The 22,845-nt window shown below is 39.4% G+C and overlaps 1 protein-coding gene across 4 annotated transcripts in view; it reads left to right on the plus strand.

The window, feature by feature from the left end:
• Nucleotides 1-22,845, plus strand: part of LOC122559376 (uncharacterized) — a 42,027-nt gene that overhangs the window by 18,623 nt on the left and 559 nt on the right. Inside the window, exons 5-8 of one of the 4 annotated variants that reach the window (XM_043708827.2) lie at nucleotides 271-439; nucleotides 2,073-2,301; nucleotides 8,087-8,827; nucleotides 17,888-19,303. In XM_043708827.2, the coding sequence (XP_043564762.2) occupies nucleotides 271-439; nucleotides 2,073-2,301; nucleotides 8,087-8,827; nucleotides 17,888-17,898 (1,150 nt within the window). In that variant the 3' untranslated portion in view covers nucleotides 17,899-19,303. Of the gene's footprint in view, nucleotides 1-270; nucleotides 440-2,072; nucleotides 2,302-8,086; nucleotides 8,828-16,652; nucleotides 16,793-17,887; nucleotides 19,304-22,845 lie in introns of those variants that run through there. The other 3 variants (XM_087997282.1, XM_087997283.1, XM_087997284.1) reach the window with 3 other exon arrangements.

The following is a 22,845-nucleotide window of genomic DNA, read 5'->3' on the forward strand; positions in this document are numbered from 1 at the left end:
TGGGATGACTAAAAGGGCTGCTAGAAATTTTGTCCTGCCAGGTCTACAGTTCTCTGAAGAGGGGAATATGCCCCAGTGCCTAACTTTATAGGAGAAGGGAATCATTTACATTGCAAGTATTTGCATTAAGTCAAACACAAAATTTTGGGTATTTTTCAAACAATTGGCTGCACGCAAAAGCATGATCAAAAATTTACATTTCAACTATTATTTTTTAACTAGTTACTGTGTATTCTGTATATATTGTCTGTACCTGTCTTACTTACACAGGCCTCTTCTATGTAGCTGGAGTACATTGCATCCTTGTGATGTGAAGGTTAATACAAAAGGAGATTTAATTGATTCCTATGCGGGAGAGCTGATAAGGGGAGCTCGTGTTTTGGCTCGAAGGGAAAGTGATGGATATTATTACCTGGGAAGACTTGCCCAAGAAGTTAAGGTGCTTGTTTATGATGTTTCTTTGCCTCACCATTGTTATGCACCAGACCAAACTTTCTCAAAATATATCAAAGAGATAGCCAAGACACTAACTTTTATCTAATTTAAAGGCAGGCATAAGGTACTGTGTTCCAGATGTAATTTGATTGGTCCACTATTAAGCTTTGAACAAACCATACATTATTCTTACACCAAAGTCAAAATACAAACAAAAAAAAGTATGGGCATAACCTTAACTCTATTGAAATACTTAACAAAAAAAAACAAATCATTAACCGTTCCAATATATCACCATAAACACACCTCTGGCAAAGGCAAATTCAGCAAAACAGATTGTCTAATGTGCTATCTCTAGTCCAGAGAAAGGAACATCAAAATAAACAATCTAGCAGCAGAGAAACAACTCCAAGTATTAGCTGCAGCGAAGAGAGCTGTATCTCACTCCCAACTGAAATCCCAACTTCAACTTCAACTGAAAGCTAAACTAAAACCTTGGGTTTGTGTGAGCATACATTTTTTTTGTCTAATTAAAAAGAAACACTCCAGGAGCTCAAAGCTATTAACCTGCTGCTTATGAAGCAGACATTCCAGCACCACTGGCAACATCTCTCTGCCAAAACAGCACAGAACAAATCCCTCTTAAAAGCACAGTACTGTCACTCCATGTTGATCATTATTCATGCTCCTGACATTGCAGTCCCTTCCTAGGATCTTGGTTGATATAATGTCTTGTTAAGATTAGACATCGTTTTTCTCATGTGTTCTTGAGATGCAGAATTCCAAACCCTTTCCAGACAGATGGCATGATATTCTTTTACTTTTTTTCCTACATTACACTTTCTAACAACATGACTCTAACTTAGTCCACCTAAATAGTATCCATCAGTAGAACAGTGGGAAAAGGTAGGTGTTCCTTTCAATCTCAGATCAATTTTAGATATTTCAATGTCGTGAGAACTCTCTATTGTATATGGCCAGTGTTGCTTACAATCTGCAAGTTCTTTAGTGCACTTTTGCTCTTTATTTTAAATCTAATGCTAATATTTAGCACTTCTGCTTTTTGATAAAGCTCCTAATTTGCCATTCCAATAGTGGTCAGCGTTTTTTAGTTTTCTGCTATGAGGAAAACTCCATGTTCTCTGCAGAAAAATATACATTGGAGATTTTGATTAACAAAACTGTCAGCTCATGATTAACCTCTGTGACATTTTCAAGCAATTTCTGAATTGGTGCATTATTTACCAGTTAAACCTAAAGATGAGATTTATCTTCTGACAATGCCAGTCAAAGTCTTGAGCCTAGAAAAGAAACCATTGAAACTATGAAATGTTATTCCATCTGCTAATAAATTGTTGACCTGCCCTTTCTTTTCAAATTAACTGCCCCCATTGTCATCTGCAGAACCTTTGTGATTAGCCTATAATATGTTTTTAACAAGTAAACATGTATTTTATATTGTTTAAATAACATTGAATCACTCCTCTGAACAACATAATTATTCTGTTACTATTCATTCTGAGCTGCCACATTTACCTTTTTATTGAAACTAGAGATTAGAGAAGAAAAAGTATCCTTTAAAGATGAAAATAATGGCCAAACACTATCCATGATGTCTGATGAACTGTTATATTTAGGGATTTCCAAGTCGATTCTTGGTGCAGTTCGACAAAGATAAGAAAATAAAGCGAAAGGCCTACTGTTGCATGCATGAAACTGCCCTTTATGATATCATACACTATGAAGATGCTCGAAGACACGCCATTGGACCTGGATGCAAAGTCTTGGCACCATGGGAGATTGGCATGAACTGTTATGGCCCAGGAACAGTGTTACAAGGAAGGGAGGAACGGGGATTAAATTCAGGTAAAGAATTTCAACAAAACACATAAGAAATATGTATGAAATGAATTTTCTGATAGGTGATCTTTTGATTTCAGTAGTATTTTAAGCACTATTCCATTTAAGATCCCACATTAAGATAGCAACCATTGTAAAGAAATACCCCACACCAGGCATCACATTTGTTGTTAGAATGAATGAGAGAAAGATTCGCTTTAAAAAATAAGTTTCAATTCCACACCACCTCTTACTTCTTAATTCTTTTTAATCCTGCACCACAAAGACATCTAATGTACCTACTTTGGAAGAAATAGATGGACATAGAACAATTAGTGAAACCTGTCAAAATCTAAACCAATTAGGTTTTGCCATAGTCAACATCAAACAGATATGGAGTCAGCCCTAACATATATTTAAAGTAATACAGACATCTTTAGCATAGGAGACAGCTATTTGGCCCATTGTGTCCAAGCTAGTCAACAAAGATCAGACTACACAAATCCCATTTTCTAGCTCTTGGCCCGTAACATGAGACCTGTAATGCCATGGCAATGCAAATGAATATCTAAATACTGTTTAAAATATTATAACCACTCCTTTAAACAGTATGTTCCAGGCTCCTACCACCCTCTGGGTGAAAACATTTTCTCAACTCTTCTCTTGACTGATTACTGTTTACTTTGAATCTTTGCCCACTGGCTATTGACCCCTTGGCTACCGGAGAAAAAGCTTTCCTATTCACTCTCTTTATGCCCCTCAATCTTACACACTTCTCTGGGACACCCGCACCAATCAACCACACTGTCCTGTGGCCCAACATTTCAACTCCCCCTCCCGCTCTGCCGAGGACATGGAGGTCCTGAGCCTCCTTCACCACCGCTCTCTCACCACCCGACGCCTGGAGGAAGAACGACTCATCTTCCGCCTCAGAACACTTCAACCCCAGGGCATCAATGTGGACTTCACCAGTTTCTTCATTTCCCCTTCCCCCACCTCACCCCAGTTCCAAACTTCCAGCTCAGCACAGTCCCCATGACTTGTCCTACCTGCTTATCTTCTTTTCCACCTATTCACTCCACCCTCCTCTCTGACCTATCACCTTCATCCCACCCCCATCCACCCATTGTACTCTTTGCTACCTTCCCCCACCTCCTCCCTGACCTATTACCTTCATCCCCACCCACACTCACCTATTGTACTCTATGCTACTTTCTCCCCACCCCCACCCTCCTCTCATTTATCTCTCCACCCTTCAGGCACTCTGCCTGTATTCCTGATGAAGGGCTTTTGCCCGAAACATCAAGAAAGATTTTACTGCTCCTCGGATGCTGCCTGAACTGCTGTGCTTTTCCAGCACCACTAATCCAAATCACACTTCTATCATGTCTCTCTGAATCTTTGCTGCGTCAAGGAAAACAACCTTTAGCCTATCCAGTCTCTGAACATAGCTCAGACTCTCTAGCCCAGGCAACATCCAGGAATGAAAGCATTCCCTTTGAATTTTGCCTTGGCATCCTTATCATCTGCCCCTCCTTCCCCTCTGTCTACAGCATAAAAACCACCATTTTCCAGCCCCTTTCAGTCCTAAGAAAGAGTCATGTCAGATTCATAATGTTAAAACAGTTTCCCTTCCATAGATGCTGCCAGATCTTCTGTGTTTCTCCAACACCTAGCTTTATTTCAGCATCCTACTAAATCTCTGCACACTTTCCAATGCAATCGCATCCTTCCAATGTTGTGACCAGAACTGAGTCCTGTATTCCAGTTGTGATCTAACAACCATTTTATACAGTTCCAGCATAACCTCCCTACCCTTGTATTCTGTACTTCAGCAAATATCCCATATGCATTCCTTACCACCTTGTCTATCTACTCTGCTCCCTTCAGGGATTTGTGGTTATGCAATCCTAAGATCAGACTGCCCTTCAGTATTTTCCAGCACCCTACCATAGTGTCATCCCTTGCCTTTTTAACAAAACAGAAATTGCTGGAAAATCTCAACATGGCTGGCAGCATCTGTGTACAGACATCAGAGTTAACATTTCAAATCCAGTGACCCTTCCTCAGAACTGGAGGTAGCTAGGAAAAAGTTGTTTTTTATGCAGGGGATAGGGTAGGAGGAGGGGCTAAGGAGTAAATGATAGGTGGAGATAGAGCCCAAAAAGAGAGAAGAACAGTTGGACAGACAAAGGAATGGAGACTTACCAAAGAGATTGAATAGTTGCTAATGGGAGACTCACTATGGGCAGTGATGATGTCCTTTTTTGTTACATTAATGCTAGTTTCTTTGATTAAAAATTTTGTGTATTCATCATTCCATATTCCTGTATTCTTCTTTATTTTTAACCTGTGAGACAGCAACTGAACAAGTAAATTTATTAGCCATTTTTCCTTTAAACTCCTGTCTCTGGTGCCATTAACATTTCTTTAATATTTTAATTAGATAGAATAATGTCCTGATTGTTTATAATGTAAATCTAAATTAATAATTGCCTTATATTCTATGTTCAGTTTCATTTGAGCTTTTTTCCATGAATAGCTTGCTTAGTGTATTTCCCTTCCCTTAACCTTACTTAAGTCTTTAGTATTTCAAGAATCTATGTAGTATTTTAACTTATTTGCTTAACATACGTAGATGCGCAACCATAGTCCAGCACAACACAACTGACTGAATCTATGATTTGAAAGTTCAATACTGTCAATACAATTCCTTCTGAACCTTCCATGTCATGTATCATCTTCAGAACCTTGTTACTGAATTTAGGACAATTCATTATACAACAATACTTAAGAGTCTCATCTGAGACATCTGTTTACCATTTCCCAAGCATTCTTAGGGTTCATTCTTCAGTTGATAATTCCCCAATTCCTGTTGTCTGTCATAGCTGCCATCCTTTTTGATATAATTCTTTTGTAGATGCTTGCAGCCCATAATGGTATTTTTAGACTATCCAGCCATCATTGAACTTTCCACTTTTTGTGTTGCTACTGAATGCTGCATTTCAGACATTGAAAGCCATTGGAAATGAATGCTTTCCTCGGAAATGTTTAAAAGCTTCTGACATTTGTTCAAAAAGTATATTTTGTCCTGAAAATTTAATTCTGGTTAATAGTTGGAGTCTATCCATGTTAAATGCCTAAGTATAATGCAAATAATTATGCACTAAATTAGCAATCACCAAATAGAAGTTTTTCATTCTTGCATAATGTCTACTAAATTCCATCACCTTTTTCTTACCATCCAGCTTTCTAAATTTATAAAAATCTGACCATGTCTCAATACATATATTAGATTGTTTTCTTATAAATTTCAATAGAATTTCCAAACCTTCTTCAGTGTCCAATTGTTCAGCCTCTAGCTCCAAAAATACTTTACACCTGAATGTACTTCCAATAGGAAACAACAATGCCAAGGTCATACCTTTCTTTTCTCAGTGTAGACATGACCCATATCCACATATCCATTTCATTTTTCCATTCACTTTAAGGTTCAGTTTCAGAGAATGTTGGTTGGAAATCATATCCTGAAACTTAACGCTTCATTTCACCCACTCTCCTCCAAACTACCTTTACTTACAACTTGCAGTTTTAAAGAATTCATAGTTTCCAATCTCAAACTTTAGGCAACCATACTGTATTCCCATTATTAATAGCTTCTGAGCTAATCAGAGAGGTAGAAACCAAGACACACAACTTCACTTTGTGAAGTGAGTTTATTGACTTGCTCAATCTTTTAGTCTCAACCAACTTGATGACCTTGATGCCTCTCGTTTATAAACGCTCAAAGAATTTTAATAATCACCATCTCTTTCTCTTAACCTGAACAATGACATTAACAGACCATAGCAGTGTGATTGAAAGATGAACTCCTAGCTGGGAGTTTTAAGAAGAAGTTGGCATGCCCAGCTCAGCCACAGCCTCCTAAAGTTTGCAGTATATTTATTACCGGATATCTATGCCTGAGGTAGAGTTGATATGCTGAATTCTGTTGACATTTCATATATAGTTTGTCAATTTTCTGCTGTTCTTCTTGGTTCTCCTCAGATAGCTACAGTGCTCTTGAGGCATTGAATCCAGTCCAGAAATGAGACAGAAGTTTAGAGGTTTTATCATGTACTTATCAGTTCAAATATTCAATGCTTTTGTTGAGGCGAGTCTCCTGTAAGCTTTAAAACCCACTGAACTTTCCCTTTAATTACCAATTGTACATAAAACTGCACACACTATTCTGGTTGTGCACTAACAGATTGTTACGGAATTATCACCATCTCTTTCCGTTTGTTTTGTTCATAAAGGATGCAGGGATAATTTCAGTAATTACGATTCAGTTAATTTAACATTGGTGGGGAAACTTTGAGAAACAATAATCGAGAAATGAAGTAACATGAGTTAATTGAGGAGAGCCAACACAGATTTAAGAGAAATTAACTAATTTGCTGGAATTTTTTTGAGACATTGATGAATGTAATATTGTTAATGTGACTTCTAAAACAAGCCACAAAACAGGCTTGTGAGCAAACTCAGATTTCATCGTATAAAAGATGCAGGAGTAATGCGGATATAAAATTGGCTGACTGATAGGAAATAGACAATAATGGTTAATGGATTTTTTTGGGTTGGCAGAAGATTTGTAGTGGAGTTCCCTAGGGGTCAAGATTGAGACCTTTCCTTTTTCTGCTATGTATTAATGAACTAGACCTTGGTGTATGGTGATAATTTCATCATTTAAATACAGTACAAAGCTTAGAAGAATTATAAACTGAGGGATAGTACAGAGTCCAGAGCTTCAAAAGATCATTGATAAGTTTGTGAAGTAGGTGGATAGGTGGCAGATGAAATTCAATGGAGATAGGTGTGAGGTAATGCACTCTAGAAATGGAGTGATCACATAAAATAGAATTATTCTAAAAGGAGTGCAGGAGCGGAGAGATCTGGGTGTTTGTGTGCATAAGTCATTTCAGGGAGCAGGACAAGTTGAGACAGCAGTTAATAAAGTAAGTAATATCCATGGCTTTATTATTAGAGGTATAGTATGCAGCAACAAGGAGTTTATGCTGAACCTGTGTAAGACACAAGTTAGTCTTCAGCTAGAATATTGTGTGCAGTTCTGGACATCATTCAGAAAGGATATGAATGCACTGGAGGGGGTGCAGAAAAGGTTTATGAGAGTAGTTCCAGGGATAAGAAAATTCAGTTATTAAGATAGATTGGAGAAGTTGAGGCTGTTTTCTTTGGAGAGAAGGAAGCTAGCAGGAGGTTTGATAGAAGTTTTCAAATTATAAAGCTGAGGACAGAATCGATGAGGAGATGTTGTTCCCATTCTTAAACAGTCAAGGAGAGGAGGGTGCAAATTTAAAGTAATTGCAGAAGAAGCAAATGAGAGGTGACAATAAATGTTTTCTCTCAATGAATAATAGGAATCTGAAGTGCACTGCCTGGAAGAGTGGTGGGGTCGGTTTAATTGAGGCAGTCCAAACAGTATTAGATGATTATTTGAATAGACAAAATGTGCAAGGTTCTGGAGAAAAGCTGATGAATGGTTTAAGTTAAAATATTCTCTGAGAACCCGTGTGGATATGATGGGCCAAAAGACCTCTTTCTGCACTGTAACAATTATGGTTCTGTATTGCTACATATGTGTTCTTCTTTTCAGTCATCTTTCTATTCACCCTGTCATTAACTTTACCTTTATTGTTGTTAACACTTAATCCTCAGTTGAGATATTTTTGCATAAGAAAACAGTTGCAAGTTCAAAGTAACCTGAAGGCAAAACAATAGGAAAAGAACTGAAATCTAATTTTGTTTGTAGATCATGTATGCAGAGAAGGTTTAATAGTGAATTTCTGGAATGGCAAAACAGAGAAAGTTCATCCTGGAATAGCTGTATGGATCCCTGTGCTCCAGAGTCAGCGAATCATTTTGGAACTCCAGATGACCACCACAGCTAAACAGAAACTTCTAGAAACTTACCCTGATTATCCACAGATTGTGCCACCCGGGTACCCAGGATTACAGAGTAGTGTGGAGCCTATGCATCATTTCAGGGGCCTTTTTGATTGCCAAGGCATTCATTCTGATTGCAGTCAAGCAGTGTGCTGGATCCCTGATAACCCACCATGTTCATTGAGCCCTGATGGAATATCTCCTGTCATGTCTGTTGCCTCTAGAAGTGGACTCAAAGATGAAAAGGTCCCTGCGATTGACCTGACGAGAAGGAATCTGAATCAGAAAGTAACAGAACAACTCGCTCAACATGATCTACCTATTCAGTCAAAATCACTAATGATGAAAAAGAAAGGTTTAAATGTAGTATTTGATGGGATGGGAAGCAAGACTTCCCCTGGCAGGACCACTGACAAGACAACTTTAAGGTGTAAATCTGCTAACCTGATTGACATTAACTGGAGTGAGCCTACAACTGGAGGTAGAGCCTTACATGCTGACTGTGGACTGTTTAATCTTCATCAAGGCAAAAAAGACAAAGTGAAAGAAAAGGATATGTGGACATCTGGGAAAAGGATCCCCTCAGTCCCTCTTCAGAAGAAATCTGGTGAGATATTGTTTCATTTCTGAGACTAATGCATTTCATTTATACTTGTAGCATATCCAGCAAGAATCCCATTGGCTATGTACTCTGACAGCTGTTTTTGATGGATCCTTTGATAAATGTTTCTCACAGTTAGATTTAGAGTTGTGTTCACAGTGTTAGAACTCCAATATCATGCCACTTATTAGCATTATCTACAAGAAATGTCAAGTGCATTCTTCATCGCCTGTTGCCATGCATCCAAATGTAAACAGCCCAGTTGATCAGAAATTGATAAAAACTCTTTGCTGATTTGGCCCCAGAAGCCTGTCCAATGCACTCACTTGGTAGGCCTTGATTACAGGTTCAAGCAAGGACTGCAGATGCTGGAAACCAAAGTCTAGGTCAGAGTGGCGCTGGAAAAGCACAGCAGGTCAGGCAGCATCCAGGGAGCAGGAAAATTGACATTTCGGGCAAAAGCCCTTCATCAGGAATAGAGGCAGGGTGCCTGCAGAGTGGAGAGATAAATGAGAGGGGGGTGGGGGTGGGGAGAAAGTAGCATAGAAGACAATAGGTGAATAGGGGTACGGATGAAGGTGATAGGCCTCCTTCTTTAGAGACCGCAATTTCCCTTCCCACGTGGTTAAAGATGCCCTCCAACTCCTCTCGTCCACATCCGGCACCTCCGCTCTCAGACCTCACCCCTCCAACTGTAACAAGGACAGAACCCTTCTGGTGCTCACCTTCTACCCCACCAACCTTCGAACAAACCACATCATCTGAAGACAATTCTGCCACCTCCAAACGGACCCCACCACCAGGGATATATTTCCCACCCCACCCCTTTCCACATTCCGCAAAGACTGTTCCCTCTGTGACTACCTGGTCAGGTCCACGCCCCCTAACAACCCACCCTCCCTTCCTGGCACCATCCTCTGTCACCGCAGGAATTGTAAAACCCGTGCCCACTCCTCCTCCCTCAATCCCATCCAAAGCCCCAAAGGAGCCTTCCACATCCATCAAAGTTTTACCTGCACATCCACCAATATCATTTATTGTATCCGTTGCTCCGGAAGCGGTCTCCTCTACACTGGGGAAACTGGATGCCTCCTAGCAGAGCACTTTAGGGAACATCTCCGAGACACCCGCACCAATCAACCACATCGCCCTGTGGCCCAACATTTCAACTCCCCCTCCCACTCTGCCGAGGACATGGAGGTCCTGGGCCTCCTTCACCGCCGCTCCCTCACCATCCAACGCCTGGAGGAAGAACGCCTCATCTTCTGCCTCGGAACACTTCAACCCCAGGGCATCAATGTGGACTTCACCAGTTTCCTCATTTTGCCCTTTCCCCACCTCACCCGAGCTCCAACCTTCCAGCTCAGCACCTCCCTCATGACCTGTCCTACCTGCCTATCTTCCTTTCTACCTATCCACTCCACCCTCCTCTCTGACCTATCACCTCCATCCCCACCTCCATTTACCTATTGTACTCTATACTATTTTCTCCCCACCCCCAGCCCCCTCTCATTTATCTCTCCACTGTGCAGGCACCCTGCCTCTATTCCTGATGAAGGGCTTTTGCCCAAAACGTCAATTTTCCTGCTCCTCGGATGCTGCCTGACCTGCTGTGCTTTTCCAGCACCACTCTAATCTAAGCCTTGATTAGAGAGCTAGTGCTCCTAGCTGAAACATGTGGGAACCTAATGTAAAATGTAAATTAGGGTCCTAATTAGTTTTAGGACCAAATGTAATTCATATTTGTTACTTGTCTCCATTTCCAGCCTTGCATTCTGCCCAGTTCCAGATTCAGCGTTTCGTAAATTAAATCAGCATTACCCAGTTCAGTACCATTCCTGCCAAGGTGGCCAAATCTGGAGTTCAATCTTCACCACATATTATTCCCTCCCACAACCCTACATCCACAACCCAACCAATTCCTGAAATACAATTCACAGAATACTGAATTATTATGGAGGCCATTCAGCCCATCAGGAAATATACTTGAATTAGAGAGTATGAGCTATAATGAGAGGCTAGAAAAGCACACATTGTTTTCTCTAGAAGGCAGAAGCTGAGGGGAGACTTGATAGAAGTCCATAAAATTATGAGATGCATGGATAGGGTTGACGGTCAGAATCTTTTTATCAGAGTCGAAATGTCTAATACTAGGGGGCATGCCTTTAAGGTGAGCAGAGGAAAGTACAAAGGAGATGTGAAGGGCAGGTTTGTGACATAGAGAATTGTAACAGTCTGGAACGCACTGCCAGGGGAGGTGGTGAAGGAAGCCATGATAGGGGCATTTAAGGGACTTTTAGTTAAGCTTATGAATATGCAAAGAATAAAGGGATATAGACCAAGGGCAGGCAGAAGGGTTTGGTTTAATTGTGCATCATGTTCAGCACAACATCTTAGGCCAAAGGGCGCGTTCCTGTGCTGTACAGTTCTATGTTCTATCTCTGGACTACCTCTCCAAATAAGCATACTTTCTTTGTGCTATTCTTTTGTTTTGTTCCATAACCCGACACTGTTTGATTCAATAAATTTTCTAATGCTCCCGAAAGTGCATTCCCAATCCAAATAAATTGTTATGTGAAAAGGTTTCATCGGCCACTACATTTCCATCTTTTGCAATTTACTTTAAATCCGTGCTCCCTCAATCTTGACCCTTTTGAGTGGTAACAGTTTCTTGCTATTTACTCTGTCCAGACCCCCAGTGAATTTGAAAACTTCGACCAATCTCTTAGCCTTCTCAGTTCTAAGGAAAACAATCCCAGGCTCTCCAATCTACCTTCATATCTCAAGTTCCTTATTCCTCAATGCATTCTTGCAAACCTCCTTCTGCACTCTTTCCAATAGATTTGCACCCTTCCCAAGTATGGCACCCAGACTTGTACACAGTACTTCAGCTGAGATCTAACTGATGTCTTAAAAATATTCAGTTTGACCTCATTGCTCTTACACTCTACATGTTACCTACCTCTACTGCTGTGTATCCACATAAGATTTCCAGTGCTTCCACACAGCAGGGAGCAGGGTTAACACTGGTAGCTTACTCTGATGTAAACTGGGTTCCCTGATGTATTTTATGTCCAAAAACTGATCCCTAATTTGGGACGTTAAGGGTCAATTGTGGATGGACAAAAGGCTACAAATGTTGTGAACCTATTCAGGACGTTGAAAGTTTGGTGGGATGGGACATCCACCTACCACTTTGGCTCCACCTAAATCTTTAGAGTGAAGGATCCCCACCTGTGGAGGCACAATAGAAGCACCTACTCCATTTTACTGTCTAAACTCCACGTCGCATTCTGTCATTCCTAAAAGAGAACTTGAGGACAAAGATGTAAGTTCAAAATATATTTTTTCCTCAAATTGCAACCACAACCTCCACCAATCCTCTACCAAAACTACATTAGAACTTTCCCATAGACATTTGGAATGTTTAGCCTTAAACTCTGTTATCTATGTATTTAATGTAATGAACTTATTTGCTTTCTTCATTTTCCTCTCAAGTACCCTTCAGCCAACAGCACAGGTAGTTAAATCCTTTCCCAGGGTTTCCCACATGTTCTCTGGACATGTGAACCAGAGAGTCATTTTGAAAATGGATGACCAGACTCTGGAGCCTGATTATAGTGGTTCACAGGTGTTCCTTCAGCAACTAAGTCCTGAAAAGATTAATCCTGCTCAGGTATTATTAAACACACTGTCAGCTTGCAGAAGCATTCATTTTAATGTTTTATTTCCCCTTTTCCCCAGCAAGTTTTAATTTCCAATTTTCTGTGCAATGAGTTCCAAACTTGTTGTGGAAGTTGTTTTCCTAGTCACAGCCCCTTTCCCCTCTCATCCACTACCCTGCTCTTCTAATCTCACTATGGTCAGATTATCTTTAAACAACACTTTATTTCCACAGAAGTGTAGGAGAAACTTCTTTCAAATAACACTTGAGACTGCTTGGTTACCATGAGAACAATGTCTATAGAGGGGAAGCATGTCAAGGAAAATTGCTTTCCTGCAGCTCAATGCAACTTGACATTCTTGCATTTCTACCAGGTCAACTGCAAAAGAGGGATCTCAGCCTTACATATCCTATCATTCCACAAATCCCACTGTCTGACATTATAAATTGTGACAATGCTGCTCCTTTATGTTGTCCTTGTTTTTTTTTTTCACAGGAGACTCCAGGGGGTCAAGGTTTAAAGGGTTTTAGGGCCAATTTGATTATAGCTAACAGATACTGCCTCTGCCAAAAGGTTTTAAAGTTTTAAAAACACTGGTGCAATGAAAGGGGAGTGGCCAGTTCTCCTTGCTCGGCTTTTCTCTGGTTTGGTTTGGTTTTAGCAAGCAGAGTTTTTGAACCTGCTGGACCCAAAGAAGGCAGGTCTGTGCTGATCCTCCCTCTCTCTGACAACTCTCCTGTAAGAACCTGAGTTTGATCTTTCCTTATTTGCCAAGGGGTGTTTATGGGAATTGTTACAAGTGTGTGGAATAGTATCATTTAGTTGGGACAATCTGTTGGGTTCTCGGATTGATTAAGTTATTCTATATTCTGTTCCCTTTTTTGTTTGTGGTTCATTTAGAAATCTTGTAAATAAATGCTGTTTTGTTTAAAACTAAATGTTTTGACCAGCTGCATTCCTTCTGGAATATCCACTTTATATGTGCTTTAAAAAACTAGCAAAGTTATGGCCCGGGCTACTTTCTTGAAATATTTTGAGGGGGTCTGGCCTGAAGACAAAATGCAACAGCTACATTTACATTCTTACAGTTCCAAGCAAAATCGTCGTACTCCATTTCCTCACTATATTTAATAGCTCCTTACAGGTCTGCTTTGGAACCAACCAATATTGAATCAAACAGATGAGTATTTAGTGATTAGTGACATGCAGCGACCATAGATACTCGGACATATCAGCCTCACTATTTTCTTGTTGAACTTAACAATACCCAGTTATTACCAATATTTAACATTCTTTAAAGAGATTCTTAGATGTAAGATTAAAATTGGTTCAATGATTCACAAAGAAGCAAGTTTCTTTTCACAACAAAAAGAAAATTACTGTGCCACAAAATAATTTGCATTTAGGCTTGTTTTTAAATGTTCATCAAGCTCATGGAAAATAGAAACATAGAAGATAGGAGCAGGAGGAGGCCATTTGGCCCTTTGAGTCTGTTCCACCATTCTTCATGATCATGTCTGATTGTCTAGCTCACCAGCATCATCCTGTTTGGATGGCTGTTCACCTTGCAGCCCACTAGGACCATCCCATTTGTTAGTGCTTGATTGAAATCTGTGTCTATAGGTAAGACTGTATAATCCATAGTGACATTCAGACCCTCAGAATTAAATATTTTAACAAAATATTATTTATTTCAATTAGTTTAAATTAATAGTTTGATATACTTCCTCTTATTAACAAAACATAAAATAATTTACAGAGATGCCAGTTTAAAAATAAAACATCTAATGTTAGCGACATTAATATATTATAGAACACTGCTGCAAATTCCAACTAATCTTTCACATGATAAACTTTCGATGCTTTACCCACTCCAAAAAAACGATGATTCATAAGGGTAGTGTATGTATTATCTGTGGAAAAGAGATATAAATTGGTGTGAGTTTGCCTCTAGCATGGTGTTTTACCTGATATGGCAATGCTTATGATATCTCCAGTAAGATAAGAAACTGAGCATGGATACTATACTATTGAATAATCCAACAGATGTTTATTATAAGTAGCTCTTATGTACAATTATTAGTGCCTGGGCTAACCTTAAACTATCACATTACACAGAGCAGTATACTTTTCATAGAGTATCATGCTTCAAACAATTTAAGGTAAGAGGAGTATGGGATCTTTATACTTTTAGGTCACATGCTATGATGCAATGATGACATCATGACCGTGTCATTTAAAGGCATAGTGACCATGAAACATAATACATCATTAAATTGCGACTAATTCTTCTTTCTTTTGTTCGTATTTTAACTGTAGAGTAAAAATAAAGAATGGTTTTCTTAAATCCAAGTAGAATAACTAAGTGAATTGCCCAGTGCAATTTTGGTGGTTCTCTACCTACTCAGCTCATGTGTATTCTTCACTTTCCTTCTTCTTTGAAGAAGAATGTGCTGTGTCTCAGAATACTGAGGTAATTGGTTGCCTTCATGTTCACTTCTGAGCTTAGGTTGTGCTGGGATGGTAATCCTTTCTCCATCAATGTAGCAAGAAAATGCAGCAATGCATTGTGAAAATCTTATTTAGTTTCTTGATGATAATGATAATTGATTTTGATAGTAAGTACTGAAGATTCTGCTAGACTCTCTTGAATAGTGGGATAGCAATGTGATATGAGTCACTCATCACTTAGTTTACATGTCTTGAAATGATAATGCCAGTAAACTGCAGTCTGTTTTCTGATCTAGGTCACAAAAATTGTTAAGTCACTTAACAATAGGAAATTTAGAGAAGTAATTCTTCCACAAGAATGAAATTTTCCCCATCCACTAAGAATAAATCTGTTGCTGTTTTCATTCAAGGAGTGGATGAAAAATTATTTGCATATAGAGGCTCCGTCCACTTCTGGACTGATATGTTTAGCATCTCTCATATGCATGCATGAGTTACTTAATATCTTGATTCATTGCTGGTGTTATGGACCAGACCAAACCCCCTACAAATATATCAAGGAGATGGCCTAGACCCTAACCTTTTTTATTTTTAAGGCAAGTGTAAGGTGTTGTGTTCCAGATGTAATTCACTTGGTTATTCTACTTAGCTTTAAGAAAAACATTCTTTATTTTTACTCTACAGTTAAAATACAAACAAAATAAAGAAGAATTAGTTTAAATTTAAATATTGGAAAGCTTATGTAACTACTAAACAGCAACTGTATAGTAATATAGTAACATCCTATAAACACGCCCATGGCAAAGGTGAATTCAGTAAAATAGATTGTCTTACATGCAATCTAGTCCAGGATGAAAGAGCATGAAGAGAAAATTTTGGCAAAGAGAGAGAGAACTCAAGCATTTTACTGTAACAGGGAGAGATGTATGGCAGCTTCAAAAACCCCAACAACTACAGAAAGCTAATCTAAACCCTTGATCTATGGGAGCCTGACTCAAACTCTTCATGCTGCTTGTACTGTACCACCTTTAAAAAAAACCCAAGACCCCACAGGCTGTTTACTTTATTGGTTTGGCTGAGAGGTGTCCACTCAGCACCTCTGTCTTAACCTCCTTTTGCAAAAAAAGGACAAAATACACCTCTTAAAGCCATAGTATTGTTTTACTAAACAGGATATAGATTTGTATGCTAGCTGTTTTATGCATTCAATACGCATGTATCTGTCATGTAACAAACATACATGGTCTTGATGTAATACTTTTGGTATTAGGACTTGCAAATGACTTGTCATGATATCCCAAATTTACCTCTGTACAGCCAAAATGAATTAATTTTTTCAGGTACTTCTTCAGTACTTTCAGGCCATCCTGTAGAATGATCTTCTGTAACTTCTGGTAATGGCTTTACTTCAACAGTTGACAATTGCAAGGCTTAAAATGCAGAGCATAATTCTATCAAACTCTCCTATGTACAGATACTGCATGGAGTTAATATCATTCCTGCTACTTGCCTATAAAGTATTTACATGGAAGATCTTGCATCTAAAACATTTGATTAATTATACCCCAAACATTTCTGGGATTTGTTCCCTTATTATAAATGTCAAATATTAAAATTATCTGTAGCATTTCAGTCCTCATTTCTTTTAGTTACAGCTCTACTTTCATATTGTCACCTGTGACCTGAATCTAAATAGTCTTACTAATTTGTTTCAGGCCCTTTCCTGAAGAAGGGCCTGTGCCCGAAACGTCGAATCTCCTGTTCCCTGGATGCTGCCTGACCTGCTGTGCTGTTCCAGCAATAAAGTTTCAACTTTGATCTCCAGCATCTGCAGACCTCACTTTCTCCTCTTACTAATTTGTTAACATTGTTTTCTCCATTTTCTGTTATGTCACAGATTGCATCCTTTGCACTACAAAACACTGCTGCAAAGGAATAGTTTTCTCGGAATTTTTCTTAGAATTTCTGACAATTGTTCGAGCTGTATATATTTGTACACAAATTTAACTCTGGTCAAATTAGAAGTCATTCCATGCTTGAGACTTTGGCAAATGTCAATAACTTAAGTACCAGCATTGGCTGGGTTGGGGGGGTGGGGGGTTCTAAATGAAATTCCTGCAGTCTTGCCTACTGAATTCCATTATGTACTCTTCAACATTACTGGCATATCTTTCTAAACTTGCCAAAAATCTGACGTTTCATCAGCAGTCAGTAAATCATCTTTTTGATAAATTTTCTTCATGTGAAAAAAGGAAGTTAACATTTTGTCCAAACCTTTATCCATGTTAAAATGATCAGACTCCAATTCCAAAAAGAAACCTTAGCTCTTATCTTGTTCCTGGATGATAACAAAAGTGTTAAGGCTAAACCTTGTTTCCTCTTTGTTAAAGAGGTAATCACAAGTCCTTAAATCTTCCACGGATCATAAGGCTCATTTTCAGAAATCTTTATATTTTGACTCAACAATCTTCTGCTGCTAATGTCCCTCTCAGCTGTTAATTTGAAATTTAAATTTCTCTTTAAAAGTTATGAGTCTTTATGTGAATCACAACACCTTCCAATAGATTCCCAATTCAATTACTTTCTCTTATAGTTTGTCCACAGGTTCATCATTCTCGTGAATAGTCGGATGGTGGGTGTTGGGAGGTGGGGCAGTTGGGGTGCTGAGCAGTGGCAGAAATCGGGTAGCGGGGGTCTGTGGGGAGTGGGGATGAGGAGGTAGGTGGGGAGAGAGGTAATGGGAAGAGGTGGCTAAGGGAAGGGTGGGAAGTGGGGTGGGGGGAGTGGGGAAATGTAGGGTGAAGTTTGAGCAGAAACAAGGGTGGAATATTCTCATTTCCGACCTTGGTCAAGGGTTGCAAATCTTTTTATTGGTCTAATTTAAATTTATCGTTTTTTTTCCAATAAGTGGCTTAAGATTTTGTTAATTTCTTCTATGTACTTCCCGTAGCAACTGCCTGATGGACAAACTTCAATCATGAAGCAAATGGAGAAATGGCAAATTGGTGAACAGAAGATGACGGGCAGGAGTAGGAAAAGCATTTGCTAAGAACAGATTATGAGCGACAATGCAAAGGTTGCAGCTTACCTTCTGAACAAGCTGTAATGAGATTTCTGCTATTTTGCCACTCTATAAAATATCAATATCTCTTTGAAGTTCTGCACTATCTCCTCAAATTTTACAATTTTCCCAAGTTTTGTGTCATCCACAAGCTTTTAAAATTGTCTCCTGCACATCAAAATTGTTGATATATTTACATTTATATCTACTAGGAAGAGTAGGGAGGCTCAATGCTGATCGAACTTCCAGCCCCAAACATACTCATTAGTCATTACTCTCAGATTCCAATCTATCAATCAAGTTTGTATTCACATCACTGCTGACCCTTTTATTCCATGACATATAACTTACCTCATAGATTTGTTGTGCAGCATAACATAGAAAACCTTTCGGAAGTCCATGTACATTGCATAATTAGTTTCCATTTCATTAATCTTCTCTGTTACCTCTTCAAAAAACGTCAGCTTCATTTTCCCTTCGACATCCATACTAACTCTTTCAAATCAATTCATATTTTTTTCATTTGCTTGTTTACTCTAACTGCAATAACTTTTTATATGTTTGTTGGGCCATCATTTATTACCCATTTCTAACTGGTCATGAGAAAGTGTTGGTGAGCTGCCTTCTTGAAGCTCTGCAGTCCATTTGCTGTAGCTAGATCCACAATACCATCCGAGGGAGTTCCCAGATTTTGAACCAGCGGCACTGAAGGAACAGCAGTATATTTCCAAGTCTGGATGTTGAGTGGCTTGGAGAAGATCTTGCAGGTGGTGGTGTTCCCATGTATCTGCTGCCTTTGTCATTCTAGATGGTAGAGGTTGTGGGTTTGGAAGGTGCTGTCTTAAGACCTTTGATAAATGTTTGCAATGCATCTTGTAGATGGTACACACTGCTGCTACTGTGCGTCAGTGGTGGAGTCACAAACAATAATGTGGGCTGTTTTGTCCTGGAAGGTGTCAAGCTTCCTGAGTGTTCTTGAAGCTATACTCACCCAGGAAAATGGCATCACACTCCTGATTTAGACCTTATAGATGGTGGGTAGGCTTTAGGGAGTCAGGAAGACAATTACTCACTGCAGCACACTTAGCCTTTGTTCTGCTCTTATAACAACTGTACTTGTAGAACTAGTCCAGTTCAACTTGTAATTAATGATAATCCCCAGGATATTGATAATGAGGGTTTCTGTAATGGTTATGTCATTGAATGTTATGGGGCAATCATTAGGTTCTCTCTTGTTGAAAATGATAACCACTTGGCACTTGTGTAGCCAAAATATTACTTGCCAGTTGTCAGCCCAAGCATGGATGTTGTCCAAGTCTTACTGCATTTGAACATGGACTGCAACAACATCTGAGGTGTTGTGAATGGTGCTGAACATTGTGCAATCATCAGTATATCCAATGTTCAGCACCATTTACAACACCTCAGATTAAAGGAAGGTCTTTGATTAAGCAGCTGAAGATAGTTGGGCCTAGGACACTACCCTGAGGAACTCCAGCAGAGACATCCTGGAACTGAGATAACTGACCTCCAACTGACCACAACTATCTTCCTATGTGCCAGGTATGACTCCAATCATTGGAGAGTTTTCCCTTTGCTGTCCATTTGCTCCAGTTGTGCTAGAGCTCCTTGATGCCACATTGGTCAAATGTGGCTTTGATGTCAAGGGCATTCTCTTGGTAGAGCCCAAACTCAGCATCAGTGAGTATGTTATTGCTAAGCATGTGCTGTTTGATATGACTGTTGATGATTCCACCTTCCATCACTTTATTGATGATAGAGAGTAGACTGATGGGGCAATAATTGGCCAGGTTAGATTTTCCTGCTTTTTGTGCACAGGACATAGGTGGGTAATTTTCCACAATGTTGGGTAGATGCCACTGTTATAACTGTACTGGAACAGCTTGGCTTGGAATACGACAAGTTCTGGAGCACAAGTCTTCAGTACTATTGCCAGATGTTGTCTGGTCCATAGCCTTTACAGTCTCAAGTACCTCCAACTGTTTCTTGCTATCATTTGGAGTGATTCAAATTGGCTGAAGACTGGCATCAGTGATACTGAGGACCTCTCTTTCTAGAAGTTTTCCAACCATCAAAGTTAAACTTACTGGGCTGTAATTGCTGGCCACTCTTTACAAACTTTGAACAAGGGCATCCTGTTTACATCTCTTCAGCACCATCTCCAATCCAGGAATGATTGAAAGATAATTCTGATGTCTGTCATTTCCACACTAACTGTAATATCTTTGGATGCCTGTCATCTGGTTTTGGTGCCTTATTAATTTGAAGTCTCAACATCTTATCCAATATTTTGTCCTTATCAATTTTACACCCTTCTAGTAACTGAGTTTAATTATTATTTCTGCTGATATCATGGCCTGGGCAGCATAGATAAAGACAGATGCAAAATATTCATTTAATAACTCATGCCTCTTGCCTTAAAGTGTAGTTCCCCTTTTTGGTCCTTAGTCAGTCCTACTCTATCTTTCACTACTGATGTGCTGATAGAAGACTTTGGGATTCCTCTTGTTAGCTCCAGTCGTTTTACATAATCTCTCCCATGTATTTAGCTTGGTTGGCTATCTATGACCTGCAATTCTCCTGAATAAAATCTAGAAATGTTTGTCTCTTGCTACCCCTTACACTACCACTATCTTATTCCATATATGGATAATGAAAACCCCCATCATAAGTACTGTCTGTTTACAACTCTGTAATTTCCTTGAAGATTTGTTCCTCTATAGCCTTTCCACAGCTGGTGATCTGTGTGTTACAGTGTGCAATGTAATTGCATCCATCTCTGCAACTTACACTCTCACTACCTGCAACATCCTTGCATCTGTGCAAAAAGAATGAGAGTTAATATTTTGAGCCTTCTTCAGATTTTCAGCATCCACAATATTTTTCTTTTATATTACTACTTTAGACGTCCATCTTGCTAACTTTCTAAACAGCTCTTTAAATTCTGATTGCAGGACCACATCCCCCTTCCGACCTGTGTCATAGATACTAATGAGGGTCGTGATCTCTGGCTTTTTGACCTCCCCAGACAAAAAGTTCTGCAGCTGTTCTGTGTAATCCCTGACCCGAACACCAGGCAGGCAAATCATCCTGGAGTCACATTGATGCCATGATTGCTGAAATACCAGTGTGATCCCCTAACTAAAGAATCCTCAATCAATTCTGCCCTTCCAGTCTTCTTCCTCCCTTCCTGTACAGCTGAGCTACCTGTGATGTCAAGGGCTTGGCTCTTACTGCACTCCTTCAGGAATCCATCACCCTCACTGATATTCAGAATGGAAAACCACTTAGTGAGTGAAACTCTGGGGATTCCTGCACTATCTGCCTGCTTCTCTTGGACTGCCTGGCAATTACCCATTCCCTACTTGCCTGTTTTACCCTTATGTACCGTGTAATCACCTCTCAGAATGTGCTATCCTTATACTTCTCTGGCTCAAGGATGGACCTCAGCTGCTGCTCAAGCTCTGAAACATAGAGCTCAAGCTTGTGTAGACTAGCACGGACTCAACCAGGTCACAAGAACCATCTGTGATTTTCCACACGTCATTGGATTGATATCCCATTTGCCCACTGCCAAGCCTCCAATCTTCCCCTAATATGTACTTTTAACTTGCTTGACTTACTGTAACTTTAATTACTTTAACCTTACTCTTACACTATTAGCTACAAGCTGAAGATTAGCAAAATGTGGTATTTCTTTGATCTTATCAACAAATCAGCTCCCTCTCCTGTGCCTACAAATTCTTCCTTCTCTGTGCAAGATTAGAAATTTGTTTTTTCAAAATTACAGAACTGAAACACAGGCCCCAACAGCAACTACTCAACAACCAATCAAGTCACACCTGTGTAATGTCAGTTTTATACAATTTTTTCTTCTCGTGTTTTATCTGGAATCCACTCTCTCTCTCTCTCTCTTGAGATTTTAGGTGTCTCTGAGTCCTCCTCTTTCCACTCATGTAGTGCTGTTGACTATCTCTGGGCCCTCCTCTTTCTTATTCATCTAAGGAAACCGCTTCCTGATGTAACAACGTGTGTAGTATGTATTATTGTTTTTGGAATTTTGATTGCTTTCAAGCAGATTGATGGGAGTCAGTTAAGAGAAGGTTTTATTAAAAATTAAAAAAAGGCCTGCAACTCATCATGGAGCCGAAAAATTCATCATTGTTTAAAAATATTATGACTGCAGACCTCAGTGAAGTTAATGAAACCATGTTTATACGTTTCAGTGTAGGACACATAGATATTAAGGCCATTAACTTTATTTTCAGTTCAGTTCAGAAAATCAGGGATTGAGTTCAGAAGCAAGGTCTTCAGTTCAGTACAGACGACAACAAAGCTGAATTCAGAACTTCATTTTAGTTCCTCTCCCAGTAAGAGTTATTCCTGTTCAGTTCAGGAAACCAGCCACCCCGGCAGAAATTTCTAGTTTATGCAGCTTCCAGGTCAGGAGAGTTTGAACTGAAAGCTGCATGTCCTTGGAACCTAGAACATTTAGGCTTACAGATTTGTGAAGAGTTTCAGACAGCAGACTCAGAAAGAAATCATCAAACGGTCTCCCCAGTGCATTTTGAAGAAGCTAGAAAGAAGTCAGTGAAGCAGAAACGGAAACAGTTGAGATGTGGGTGTAATTTCTCTGGGCTTGACACTCTAATGGGTGATATTGTGAAACATGTTGAAACTTTGCTGTGATGTTTTAATATCGTTCTAACTCTAGTGTGTATGTATTTGCAGCTTCGTTTACTTGTTTTTCCTTTAGTGTAATAAACTTACGTTCAATTATTTTAAAAAGGATCTGCAGTCTTGTGTGGATATGTTTCAGTCATTCA

The sequence above is a fragment of the Chiloscyllium plagiosum genome, unplaced genomic scaffold, assembly GCF_037043375.1.
Source record: "Chiloscyllium plagiosum isolate Xiang-an unplaced genomic scaffold, Cpla_swu_hap1 HiC_scaffold_19, whole genome shotgun sequence".
In the NCBI taxonomy this organism is placed as follows: domain Eukaryota; kingdom Metazoa; phylum Chordata; class Chondrichthyes; order Orectolobiformes; family Hemiscylliidae; genus Chiloscyllium; species Chiloscyllium plagiosum.